The 13,132-nt window shown below is 35.5% G+C and overlaps 1 protein-coding gene across 1 annotated transcript in view; it reads right to left on the bottom strand.

Moving 5' to 3' along the window:
• agps (alkylglycerone phosphate synthase) overlaps positions 1 to 13,132 on the bottom strand; it is a 170,182-nt gene that overhangs the window by 123,451 nt on the left and 33,599 nt on the right. Inside the window, exon 2 of the mRNA XM_059966752.1 lies at positions 2,339 to 2,428. Coding sequence (XP_059822735.1) covers positions 2,339 to 2,428 — 90 coding nt within the window. The remainder of the gene's footprint in view (positions 1 to 2,338; positions 2,429 to 13,132) is intronic.

Below are 13,132 nucleotides of genomic sequence, written 5' to 3'. Positions count from 1 at the left end.
TGATATGAGTGGGGGGGGGGGGGGGGGGGGGTAGCTAAGCAAGAGCTAAAACTGCAAGCTAGCAGAGGGAAGGAATGCCTTTATCCTCCTTTAGCAGAGATGTAATACCACAAATAAATTAACAAATATGGTGCATATATGATACAAGTTTAAAAAGTAAACAGCTAACACAACTGGCACTTCACACGTGATGATACCTGGGTGGTAGCAGGGAGAAGAAGCTGCTTTCAATCCTAACAGTTCTCATCTTAATGCTATGGTATCTCCTGTCTGGTGGTAAGGGTGCAAAGAGATTGTTGGACAGATGGGGAGGATCATTGACAATGCTCGGGGCCCTGTGTACGCAGCACTCCTGATAAGCATCTCTGGTGGGTGGGTGGGAGACCCCAGTGCTCCTCTCTCAATCCTTTGTAGGGACTTGCAGTAGATACCTTGCAAATCCCGTACCAGATGGTGATGCAGCTGGTCAGGACATTCTCGATAGTGCTCCTGGAAAAATTTGTTGTGGGGGTACCCTAACTCACTTCAATCCCCTCAAGAAGTAGAGACAATGCTGTGCTTTCTTGAGATTGTGATTTAAGTGCACTCCCAGAAACACGGTGCTCCTAATTCTCTCCATGGAGAAGCTGTGAATGTGCACTGAGTGTTCAGCCTGGACCTTCCGGAAGTTCACAATCATCTCTCTGTTCTTATCCAAGTTGGTGTGCTCGCAACATTCTTCCAGCCACTCTACCTCCTCTCTGTATGCCGTCTCATTGTTGTTGTTGATGAGGCTAACCACTGCTGTGTTGATGATTCGGTTTGAACTGGATCCAGCAACTCAGTCATGCATCAGCAGCGTGAATGGCTGTGGGCTGAGTGTGCGGCCCTGAGGTGTGCCGCTGCTCAGCCTGACACAGCTAGAGATGTTCCTGCCTACATCTACTGACCTCATCTTTTCTGTCAAGAAGTCCAGGATCCAGTTACAGAGAGAGGTGTTGAGGCCCAACAAGGAGAGTTTATCCACTAGTTTCTGAGGGATGATCATATTAAGTGCCGAGCCAAAGTCAATAAACAAGGCAGGAGTCAATGACATTTGAATTTCAAGACTCATTTGCAGTAAAGCAAAACATGGGATATCATTGTTATTTTGTCTTTCTGAACTTTCAAAAACTTAATATATGTTTGAAGATTCTGCAAGTGAAACACTAAAAATGGAAACCAGCTGCAAATATTGAGAGTTGCATTTCATCTATTAAAAATATTTACAAAATAAAAACTGAATCCAGAATCTGGGCCTTCTAATGATTTTATCCCAAGGACAAACATGATGATAATGTAACTTCAAATGTATTTGTCAAAATAATTCTAATGTTAGAAGACAAGGATATTTATAAGGTTGTAAATAAGAAGTATTATTGTTCACAGTACTTCACAACAAAGACAACAGCAATATAGTTGAGAATATCCATATGTCTGAAAGAAAATAGTGTTCAGATACCTCAGATAAACTCACCTTCACAATTAACATACCAAACATTGCAGACAAGTTTACTCATTCCCAGAGGAACAAATTCATTTAGCAGCAGTAGAAAACATTAGTTCTAATGCATTTTATGTGCATCTATAATTCAACCTTGTTGTAATCACGACAAGCTCCCACTGCCTATTAAATGTGCACCTCCACTGGCCTCTGACAACCAAGTGCAGCTCCTGGCTTTCATGTGTATCTTAGCTACTAAGCCTGGCAGAACCATTTCTACTGACAGGAGATTAAAAAAAAATTCTACTGACAGGAGAAGGACAAAGGCAGGTTACTGGTGCCTTAAAACCAGTCGCTTCGGGCAGATGGGGCTCATCAGCCATGGTTGGCAGCTCATCTAGGAGAAGGAAAACTCTGATCTCAAACCTCCACAGCCTTGTGGCTATACACACTCATGGGGAAAGCTTCAGGAACAGTAAACCCAGAGGGAAAAATCTGAAGCTGAAGTCCCTAAGACAGTCTTACATTGGGTACAATGCTGACTGGCAACTCCTGCAACGCTTCTAGTACCAAATTGTATTGGTCTGTGCTGTTCCTTTGGGTTTCTCAGATGCGTAGAGAGGGAGTTTGCTACATGGGCAACAGCTTGCTCTCCATATCATACTGCCGAGCCTTGCATATCTAGACAGCTAGATATCCATGGTCAACTCTGACCGATGGAGGCCTCATAATGCAATCTTGCTCATCCTCATGAGCTTGGTGTATCTTAACATTGATACTAGTTTTTAAAAACAAATTTCTTCCAACTCAAAGGAGACAGTAACTGAAAGAATTACCTTTGAAGTTTGCATTGAACATTATTAAGCAAAGTCTTACCTTTTGCCTGTAAATTCACCATGCCCCTTTTTATTAAATGTAAATTTGGAATCCCTGTAGCCCCATCCATTCCATTTCAGAATCTCCTGCCTTAAAATAAAGAGATTATTTCAATACAAATACATACATACAAAGTGCCCGTTCAAGACTAATAAAATACTTCTTCTAAAACATCAATCCATTCGGTGTCAGAAGCACACAATTATACCGCACAAAAGTAGACTTGTCAATGCACCAAGTCATTCTCCTCACATTGTCTGTAACTGCCCATAAATTGTACCACTCACATGTTAAGGGCATCTTACACTGACCCTTACCTTAATGTTTATCCCTGTGATTACACATCTATCAGTTTATGAGCTACAGAGGGCAGGAAACATCCAAACTGAATTCTGTAAAATCTAGTCTTTACTTCAGTGTGCTTGGAACTTTGGTGGTGCTGAACAAGCAAATGCTCTTTCTTTAATACTCCAATGCGCTTAATTCCCTTTAAAGGTATTGCACAGTAACATTTCAGTGAACGTGGTAAGATTTACTCACTGCAGCCCCCAGAAAATGAAGGGGGAAGTGCAGCAAACATCAGCTGATGAGCCAGGTGCCAAAGCATTGACATGTCCAAAAGGTAAGATAGCATACTTTTACGTAATACCTAAGACCAATGAATCAACAAGACAAAATGTTGAAATTCTGAAGACCAAACTTCATAGAAAGTCACAGTTACTATGAACAACACACAAAATGCTGCAGACACTCAGGTCAGGCAGCATCTATGGAGAGGAATAAACAGTCAATGATTTGGGCTGAGACTCTTCAGCAGGACTTTCAAGTGTCTCAGCTGGAAACGTCAACCGTCTATTCCACTCCGTAGATACTGATGCGCTCCTCGGCATTTTGTGTGTTGCTCTGGATTCTGCATCTGCAGAATCTCATGTTTATAGTTACTATGAATACGGTTCTATGGATAATCTGCACAAGGACGGAGTCAACTAAGGCTCAGGTAGAAATCTGAGCTCAGCTGGCTATCCTGACACCCCTGGTACAGTACTGAAGAAATGCAACTTTGTCAGAAATAGTATTCAAAACTAAGACTGCTGTTCTCTCACGAAGATGTAAATGATCCAGCTTTATTATTTGAGTCAAAGACTCTACTGTTCCACTATATCCAGAACAGAGTATTTGGTTACTGCTGAATGAGAAGGCTGTGTACAAACTTGCCACCATATTGCTTATATTACAACTGCAAAATCAGTGGAATATGCTGGAGCCTTCCCCAGGAGTTATTTCCCCACCCCTTGAAGAGAAGCTGTCTGACCTGCTTATGATTTTTTGTTTCAGTTTCAGATTTCTAACAATTGTTGCTTTCTAATTTACATTTCAATCGTATGCACTTCATTGGTAGTATTTTAGCAAGTCATGCCACTCTAAAAATACATCTAAGAAAGACCAAGAGAGGCAGGTTAAAATTTTAGTTTAATGGTTATGCATCAGTAAACTATAATCCAAAACCATAAGAAACAGAATGTGTATACTGTGTTTAAAAACTACTCAATGATTAAAAGCACTCCATATTCCTTCAAAATTGTATCTTTACCAAAGTGTAAAATTGATCAATTTTATCAACCTGGAGGGGGGACGTCACGTGATGACATAGGATCAAGACGTGGAAATCCAGTTCTCCCGTAAAAACCAGTAAAATAATGTTTAAGTGAAGAAAAGTTAGTAAATTTTTTTTAAATTTCTTATAAACTACTCAGGATTGTCTTAAGATATGTCTCCTAAACAGAAACAGAAGAAAACTACTACTTTGAAGACAACACAAGTTGGAAAAGAATCAAGGCCGGCCGCCATCAAAGAGCCTCGGGCTCAAGTGCATTTTACCTCCGGCAATACAGAACAGGAAACTGTGGCAACATCAACCATTTCCAAAAAAAAGAGCAACAGGAATTGCGCATGCGTGAAAGAAGGGGCATGCGCAAACACGAGCAACCCAAACTACAAATCCCAGCTATGACCGGAACTGAAAGTGAAAATAAATATGAGGTGGAATCAGATTCTCTGGATAAGTCAGACGAAGATGAAGAGACAAATAAAGAAGAACAACAGAAGGTGACATTGGAGACATAAAAAAATCTTTGGTGCAAATAAAGCACAAATTAAAAGCATTAAAAGTAATAAAAAGATATTAAAAATATGAAGATTATGTTTGATAAAATGATGAAAAGACAGGACAAAATGGACAAGAAAATTAAAAACTTGGAAGTAACAATGGGAGACACCATGGATAAGAGTGAATAAAATGGAAGATAATATTTCTGCCTAGACATCAGAAAGAAAACAGTTGTTGGAAAATGTGGATGTACTTGAAAATTTTAGCAGACAAAATAATATTAAGATTGTTGGACTTAAAGGTATAGAGGGAGAGGATCCAATAAGTTTTTTTCAAAAATGGATTCCAGAAATTTTGGAAATGGAAGGAGGAACCCAGTTAATTGAAATTGAAAGGGCTCACAGAGCCTTAAGGTCAAGACCTCAAGTTGATCAAAACCCACGATCAATCTTGATAAAATGCTTAAGATATCAAGATAAAGAAAAGATCCTGAAGGCAGCTGCCCAATGTGCCAGAAAGAGAAACGGGCCATTGATGATAGAAGGGAAAACAGTTCTTTTCTATCCTGATATAAGTTATGACCTTTTGGGGAGAAAGAAGGAATTTAACCCAGCAAAAAAAGTTTTATGGGAAAAGGGTTATAAATTTATATTGCGCCACCCGGCAATCCTGATAATTCTTTTGGATGATGGAAAAAGATTTTTTTAATGATTATCGGGATGCGGAAGAATTTGCACAAGAACTCTCAAATATTCACTAATCACAGCCAAAGATTTAAAAGTGAAACGGATTAAAGATGAAGACAGGGACAGTGAATGGAGTTGATGGATGTTTAAGGACAGAAGAATATTTAAATATATTCTTAATTATATGATGCAGGGGGAGAAAAATTAAAATTGAGTAATATTAATCGAGAGTAGTGATATTATTTTTTCTTCTCTTATATATACTTTTTTATGTTACGGGGGAGCTGGGGGAACTTCGGATCGATTGCTACGGGATTCACGTGTGTAATCATAATGATTGCCATGACCCGTACAACGGAGGGGGGTAATGCTGTTTTTTTTTATTCACAACATTAGTAGGGGGGTATTTGTTATTTTTTTCTTTATAATCTATTTTTCTTTAATCTTTCTTTCTTTGCCTGCACAATCGGGGGGGGGGGGGGGGGGGGAGACACATAGCAACACGGAGAATTTTAAAAAGATTCCGCAAGGTATTACGAAAGTTGAAAACTTAGGTATTACTATAGACTGGAGTAACCTGTTAAAAATAATGACTAATTTACTGAATTTTTTAAGTTTTAATGTTAATGGGCTTAATGGACCAGTGATAAGAAAAATAATTTTAACATACATTAAGAAAATGAAAATAGATATAGCTTTTTTACAAGAAACACACTTAACAGAGATAGAATATCAGAAATTAAAAGAGAGATTGGGTCAGAAATGTTATTGCAGCTTCATTTAATTCAAAGGCGAGGGGAGTTGCAATTTTGGTTAATAAAACTTCACCAATTAAAATACAAAATGTATTAATTGATCCTGCGGGGAGATATGTAATTATACATTATCAATTTTTTTCAGAACTATGGACTCTTATAAATATTTATGCACTAAATGAAAATGATGTAAAATTTATACAAAAGGCCTTTTTGAATTTGGCTGACGCACATGATGAAATATTAATAGGTGGAGATTTTAATTTTTGTCTAGACCCAGTTTTAGACAGATCAACAATGGTCGTTACAAAAGCAAAAGTAACAAAATTAACTTTATCATTGATGAAAGATTTAAATTTGATTGATATATGGAGAAGAATTAATCCAAAAGAAAGAGATTACTCATTTTATTCAAATAGACATAAAACTTATTCAAGGATAGATTTTTTCCTATTATCAATGAATATTCAAGACAGAATGAAAAATATGGAATATAAAACAAGAATATTGTCAGATCATTCCCCCTTGACAATGACAATGATGGATAAAGAGGAATCGATTTACAGATGGAGATTTAATTCAATATTATTAAAACATCAAGATTTTTGTGATTTCATGAAAAAGCAGATTCAGTTTTTTTAAGATACAAATTTACATTCAGTTGATGATAAATTTATAGTATGGGAAGCAATTAAGGCATATTTGAGAGGCCAGATAATAAGTTATACTTCTAAAATTAAGAAGGAATATATGGTAGAAATAGATCAATGGAAAAAGAGATTACAAAATTAGAAAAAGAATCTCAAAGATATATGACAAAAGAAAAACGAAGACAACTTGTTAACAATAAGTTACAATATAATACACTTCAGACATACCGAACAGAAAAAGCAATTATGAGAACTAAACAGAGATACTACGAACTAGGTGAAAGATCACACAAAATTCTTGCTTGGCAGTTAAAAACAGATCAGATTTCCAAAACTATAAATGCAATTAGAACAAGTATAAATAAAATTACTTATAAACCTTTAGAAATTAATGAAACTTAAGAATTTTTGTTCCGAATTGTATCAATCAGAATCACAAAATGATAATGTCGAGATAGAAAGGTTTTTATCATAAATAACTCTTCCAAAGTTGAATTCGAAAGAACAGAAGGGATTAGATATGCCTTTTTCATTAAAAGAGGTCGAAGAAGCTTTAGGATCACTTCAGAGTAATAAATCCCCAGGAGAAGATGGTTTTCCGCCTGAATTTTATAAAAAGTTTAAAGATTTACTAATTTCTCCTTTTATGGAGTTAATATACCAAGCGGAAAGAACGCATAAACTTCCAGAATCTTTTTCGACAGCTATTTTAATAGTATTGCCAAAAAAAGATAGAGATCTTTTCAAGACAACATCATATAGACCTATTCCTTTGTTGAATACCAACTATAAAATAATAGCAAAAAATTTATCTAATAGATTATCCAAATACTTACCAAAATTAATACATATGGATCAAACAGGATTTATCAAAAATAGACAATCGGCAGATAATGTAACTCGGTTACTTAGCATAATTCATTTGGAACAAAAGAGGGTGGAAATCAGTGTGGCAGTTGCCTTAGATGCAGAAAAAGCATTTGATAGATTGGAATGGGATTTTTTATTTAAGGTGTTGGAAAAATATGGATTAGGAGTATCTTTTATAAAATGGATTAAAACCTTAAATACTAATCCCAAAGCTAAAGTAGTGACAAGTGGTTAAATTTCAACATCATTTCAGTTAACAAAGTCAACTAGACAAGGTTGTCCGTTATCACCTGCTTTATTTGTATTGGTGATCGAACCATTAGCTGAATTAATTAGAATGGACTCAGATATTATGGGTTTCAGAGTTAACCAGGAGGAATATAAGATTACTTTATTTACTGATGATGTTTTGCTTTATTTAACAAACCTGTTGTATTCGCTGCATAAATTATCTTCTAGATTGGAAGAATATGGGAAAATATCAGGCTACAAAATAAATTGGGATAAAAGTGAAACTCTACCCCTTGCTAAAGGAGATTATAGTCAATGTCGACTAATAACTCAATTTAGATGGCCGATAAATGGTATAAAATATTTAGGTATAAGAGTTGATAATGATATAAAGAATTTATATAAATTAAATTATTTACCATTATTGAAAAAAATTCAAGAAGATCTTGATAAATGGATTACATTACCAATAACATTAGTAGGCAGAGTAAATGCTGTAAAAATGAATATATTCCCAAGATTACAATACTTATTCCAAACACTACCAATACAATTACTGCATAAGTTTTTTCAAGAGTTAAATAAATGTGTGAGGAAGTTCCTTTGGAAAGGCAAGATGTCAAGAATATCGTTGGAAAAATTGACATGGAAATTTGACCAAGGAGGGTTACAACTTCCAAACTTTCAAAATTATTATAAAGCAAATCAACTTAGATTTATTGCATCTTTTTTTGATGAAGATAAACTGGCATGGATTAGAATAGAATTAGATAAAATAGGAGAAAATATACTAGAAGATTTTATATATAAGTAGGAATCTAAATGGATGCGGGAAAAGAAAGAATCTCCTATATTAAAACATTTGATTGATTTATGGGATAAGATAAATGTTGATGATGAGATAAAGAAATCTTTATTAGCAAAGAGACCTTTAATTCAAAATAAACTTATTCCTTTTACAATGGATAACCAACTTTTATACAATTGGTTTCAAAAAGAGATTAGATATATAGGAGATTGTTTTGAAGGAGGTATATTAATGTCATTTGATCAATTAAAGAATAAATACAAAATATCAAACAACACTTTTTTGTGTTATTTCCAATTAAGGGCTTACTTAAGAGATAAATTGGGTCAAACAATGTTATTGCCAAAACCTGATGAAATAGAAACTTTAATTCAAAAAGGAAAAATTTAAAAATGTATTTCTTGAATGTATAGTTTGATTCAAAAACAGGCAATTAAACAAGGAATTCATAAGTCAAGACAAAAATGGGAAACTGATTTGAATATTAAAATTGAAGAAACAAGTTGGTCAAGATTATGTCTTGACAGTATGACAAATACAACAAATGTCCGGTTAAGATTAGTGCAATATAATTTTTTACATCAATTATATGTTACACCACAAAAAATAAATAAATTAAACCCAAATTCATCTGATCAATGTTTCTGATGTAATCAAGAAATTGGTACTTCTTTTACACTCTGCTTGGTCTTGTTTCAAAATTCAACCTTTTTGGACAAATTTAAGAGTTTTATTGGAACAAATTATTGGAACACAACTTCCACATAATCCAACATTATTTTTACTAGGCAATATTGAAGGGATAAAACTGAAATCCAAACTGAATAAATATCAGAAAGAAGTCATAAAAATTGCATTGGCAGTAGCCAAAAAGGCTATTGCAGTTACTTGGAAATCGGATTCATACTTAGGTATAGATCGTTGGAAGAATGAAATTTTCAGCTGCATTCCACTTGAAAAAATTACTTATAATTTAAGAGATAAATATGAAATATTTCTAAAAAGTAGGATTAAATATATAGGTGCTCCGAAGATAAAATTATTGGTTATTTGGGGAAAGAAATAAATGAATATACTAAAGCTATTACGAACTCTGTGGAGCATGTGGGGATCTTCCGATATCCAGGCACTCTTTCTTTCTTTTTTCTTCTCTCTTTTTTTTCTCCTTCCACAGAGATATGTTAGGGGAGAGGGGTTAAGGGGAGGGGGGAAAGGTTGATAATTTTTTTTTTCCTTTTGTAACTTTTTGAAAATCCAATAAAAAAATCTAAAAATTGGTTTTATTAACCTGATGCTAAAATACAAAATGCTAATTCAACAATGCCAGTTAAAATGGCTCTATATGCAGAACAAGTCATTTCCTACCAAAGGGACTAATTGAAATGTGCAATTAACTTTAAGGGTTCTCGATTTTGTCCGATGTATCAAATTAAATCGCAAATTTACATCAAGTTCATTGATGATGGCTCTTGATGATGCAGTTGTTTTCCAAGAGAAAACAACAGCAACAGGGAAGAAAAACTGCACAAGAGCAAAAGCTAATTTTGTTCCAGTGGACCACACACTCCAGATATAAAACATTTTAGAATTAACAAATGACCAGGAAAGGCAATGTGTGACTGTAAATGAAGCAGTTACAGGGATCTAGCTGGAGAACCTCTAGTCCTGCAACTGACACACTGGAGGTTCTTGAAACCCTTACAGCAAGTGAGAGAACTTCAAAATGGTTCAGCAATTATCCACAGCACAGGAAATGAGTCAAGTATTGCTGAGGATACCACCCATTCTTCCCCTCTGAGTTAAAAGAAACATGACTTTAGTTGGGGACATACTGTATTGTTAAGAGGATAGTAATTCTATTCCGTGATCACGCACATGACAATTGAAGACATTGTTGCCTACCCAGACACCTTCTCCAGGCTGCAGAGGAATGTGGGTGGGAAGGAGAGGATCTAGTTGTCATGGTCCATATAGGTACCAATGATGTCATTTCTATTAAGCAAGTTTGTGTATGGATGGACAAAATTGAAAAGTACTGGAGATAAAGAAAAGGTTGTGCTTTCTGATAGTCTACACCTAAACCATGCAAGGATTAAAGGCCTAAAAAGTCAAATAACTAGGAAGATGGATAGGGCTTTAAATAAGCAAGGCCCTAATGGGGAGAAGTCTAGAATACTAAAAAGCCAAGGAAGTGGCTTTTCTTGTGAAAGGATAACCAAATTGAGTCAGGAAGTGACAGGTTATAAAATGTGTACTGAAAGGCAGAGCAAAACCAAAATGTATACAGTCAGCATGAGGAATATAATGGGGAAGACTAGACTAGTCTGTGAATAACTAAATTTAGTCGACTATGCCCATACAATTGCAAAGAATGCAGCAAAGTTGATTGGTGAATGACAGGTACAGACAACAGCATGAGATTGCACATAGTTCTGCTATAACGCAATAGTTGTGTTTAACTTTAACAGAACAATGGCCTCCCATTAAAGAAGAGATTTAGAAGCAGTTGATGTATATTCCCAACAGGACAAAAAGAAATCCAGATGATAAAATTGACTAAAAAAAATCTAAAAATTTCCACATAAGAGTTAGGTTATAAATATCACCAAGAACCAAAACAGTTAAAATGAGAAGCATTGAAAGCATAGAGAACATCAGTAAAGAATCACTGCCAACATAAATGGAAATCCAAAAGAATTCTACAGGAATATAAGTGCAATACACAGAACAGTAGAGTCTACTGAGAACAAAAATGAGGATATGCACATGGATGCTCAAGGTATCTTTAAGGTACTAAATGAGTACCTTGCATTGGCTTTCACCAGTCTGGTGACTTCCCTCCAAGTATTATGAAGGTGGAGATAGTTATGTTAGAATAAAAACATGACAGGTCAAATGAATTAAAAAAGTTAGCTGAACATAATAAATTTCCAGGATGGGATGGGACACGTCCTAGGATTTTGAAGGAATTGTAGAGGAACCATAATCTTCCAATGCTCTTTGGGTACAGAGATGATGGCAGAGGATTAAAAAGTAACGTGTGCAATGACTCCCATCCACTCCAATAATGTACTGGTTAGGCACAGAAGTACATTCAGCCAGAGACTCATTCCACCGAGCTGTAACACTGAGCATCATAGGAAGTCATTCCTACCTGTGGCCATCAAACTTTACAACTCCTCCCTCGGAGTGTCAGACACTCTGTGCCAATAGGCTGGTCCTGGACTTATTTCCACTTGGCATGATTAACATTTAATTATTTATGGTTTTATATTGCTATATTTCTTCACTATTCTTGGTTGGTGCGGCTGTAAAAAAACCCAATTTCCCTCGGGATCAATAAAGTATGTCTGTCTGTCTGTGTTATCCCCTTGTTCAAAAATGGGCGCATGGATAAGTCCATCAACTACAAACAAGTCAGTTTAACCTCAATGGGAAAAAACACTGACCTGGAGGAAATTAATTAAAACAAAGCAGCATAGGTTTCTTAAAGGCAAATTGCACTTAACTAATCTGATAAATTTTATGACAAGGTTGAAGATAGCTTGCATTATCCTGCACAATTCGAACCTGTGTGCCTGGACTACAAAGAGTCACGTAATAAGTGTGACAGCAAGTTGAGGTACTTCGCAAAAGTGGCATTGGGTAGTAGGCATACGAGGTTGACTACATAACAAATAAATATTTATGAATAGCTGTTTTGCACAATGGAGGAAAGTGAATAAAGGCATTTCCTCGGGATCAGTGTAAAGGCCACTTTTTAAAATTAATGTTAAGGATCTAAACTTGTGGGTGCAATCCACAATCACAATATCTCACTTTGTAAATGACAAAAATACTTAGAGGAACAAATAGGATTCAAGAGTAAGTAGTCTAAGATCACAATAAAGAAACATCGGTGAATGTCATTAAAAGATAATAGTACTGCTTCATTTCTAGAGGAGTAGAACAGGCCAAATTTTGATAAATTCGCAGAGCCTCAGTGAGACCACACACAAAGTAATAAGCACCATTCTGGGCCACATACATAAAAAGGTTACAGAGAAAGTAGAAAATGCTCTAAAAAGATTTACAAGAACAGTAACAGGAATTACAAATGTCAGGAAAGGCTATACAGGCTAGGGCACTATCATACAAAGCAGAGAAGAGCAATCTCAAAAATATAAGATAATGAAATGATTTGATACAACTCACTAAAAATATGGCTATTTGAAGAGAGTCCAAGGCTACAGGTAATAAGTGCAACAGATAAACTAATAAATCAGAGAATACAGCAGAAGCTGTTCAAAGAGAGTGCCATGATCACAGAATGTTCTACCAGAAGTTCAGCCAAAAAATATAATGTACTTGAGGTTAAGCATACTGAAAAGTGAAGCATAAAATAGTGGCATAGGCTCCCTATCAATATAGGCTCAATATGTGCATCTTCAACTATATATTTTTAATGTGCAAAACAATGTACTCTTCAATAGCTACCCTTCAATAGCACTAGTTCTACATGATTAGCAACACAAAATCCAACTTCAATGGCAAATTTCTGCACATCCAATATACAGTTGTTCAGTATTTATCTGAAATAAGATAGAACAATTTGGTTACAATCTCACAAACTCATCAGAAGACAGTGGTGTAACTAGAAGACTTACTGCCTTACAACTCCAGCAATCAGGCTTTGATCCTGACATCT

This window comes from Hypanus sabinus, chromosome 4 (genome assembly GCF_030144855.1).
Source record: "Hypanus sabinus isolate sHypSab1 chromosome 4, sHypSab1.hap1, whole genome shotgun sequence".
In the NCBI taxonomy this organism is placed as follows: Eukaryota; Metazoa; Chordata; class Chondrichthyes; order Myliobatiformes; family Dasyatidae; genus Hypanus; species Hypanus sabinus.
This window is presented reverse-complemented; position numbering and strand designations above follow the sequence as displayed.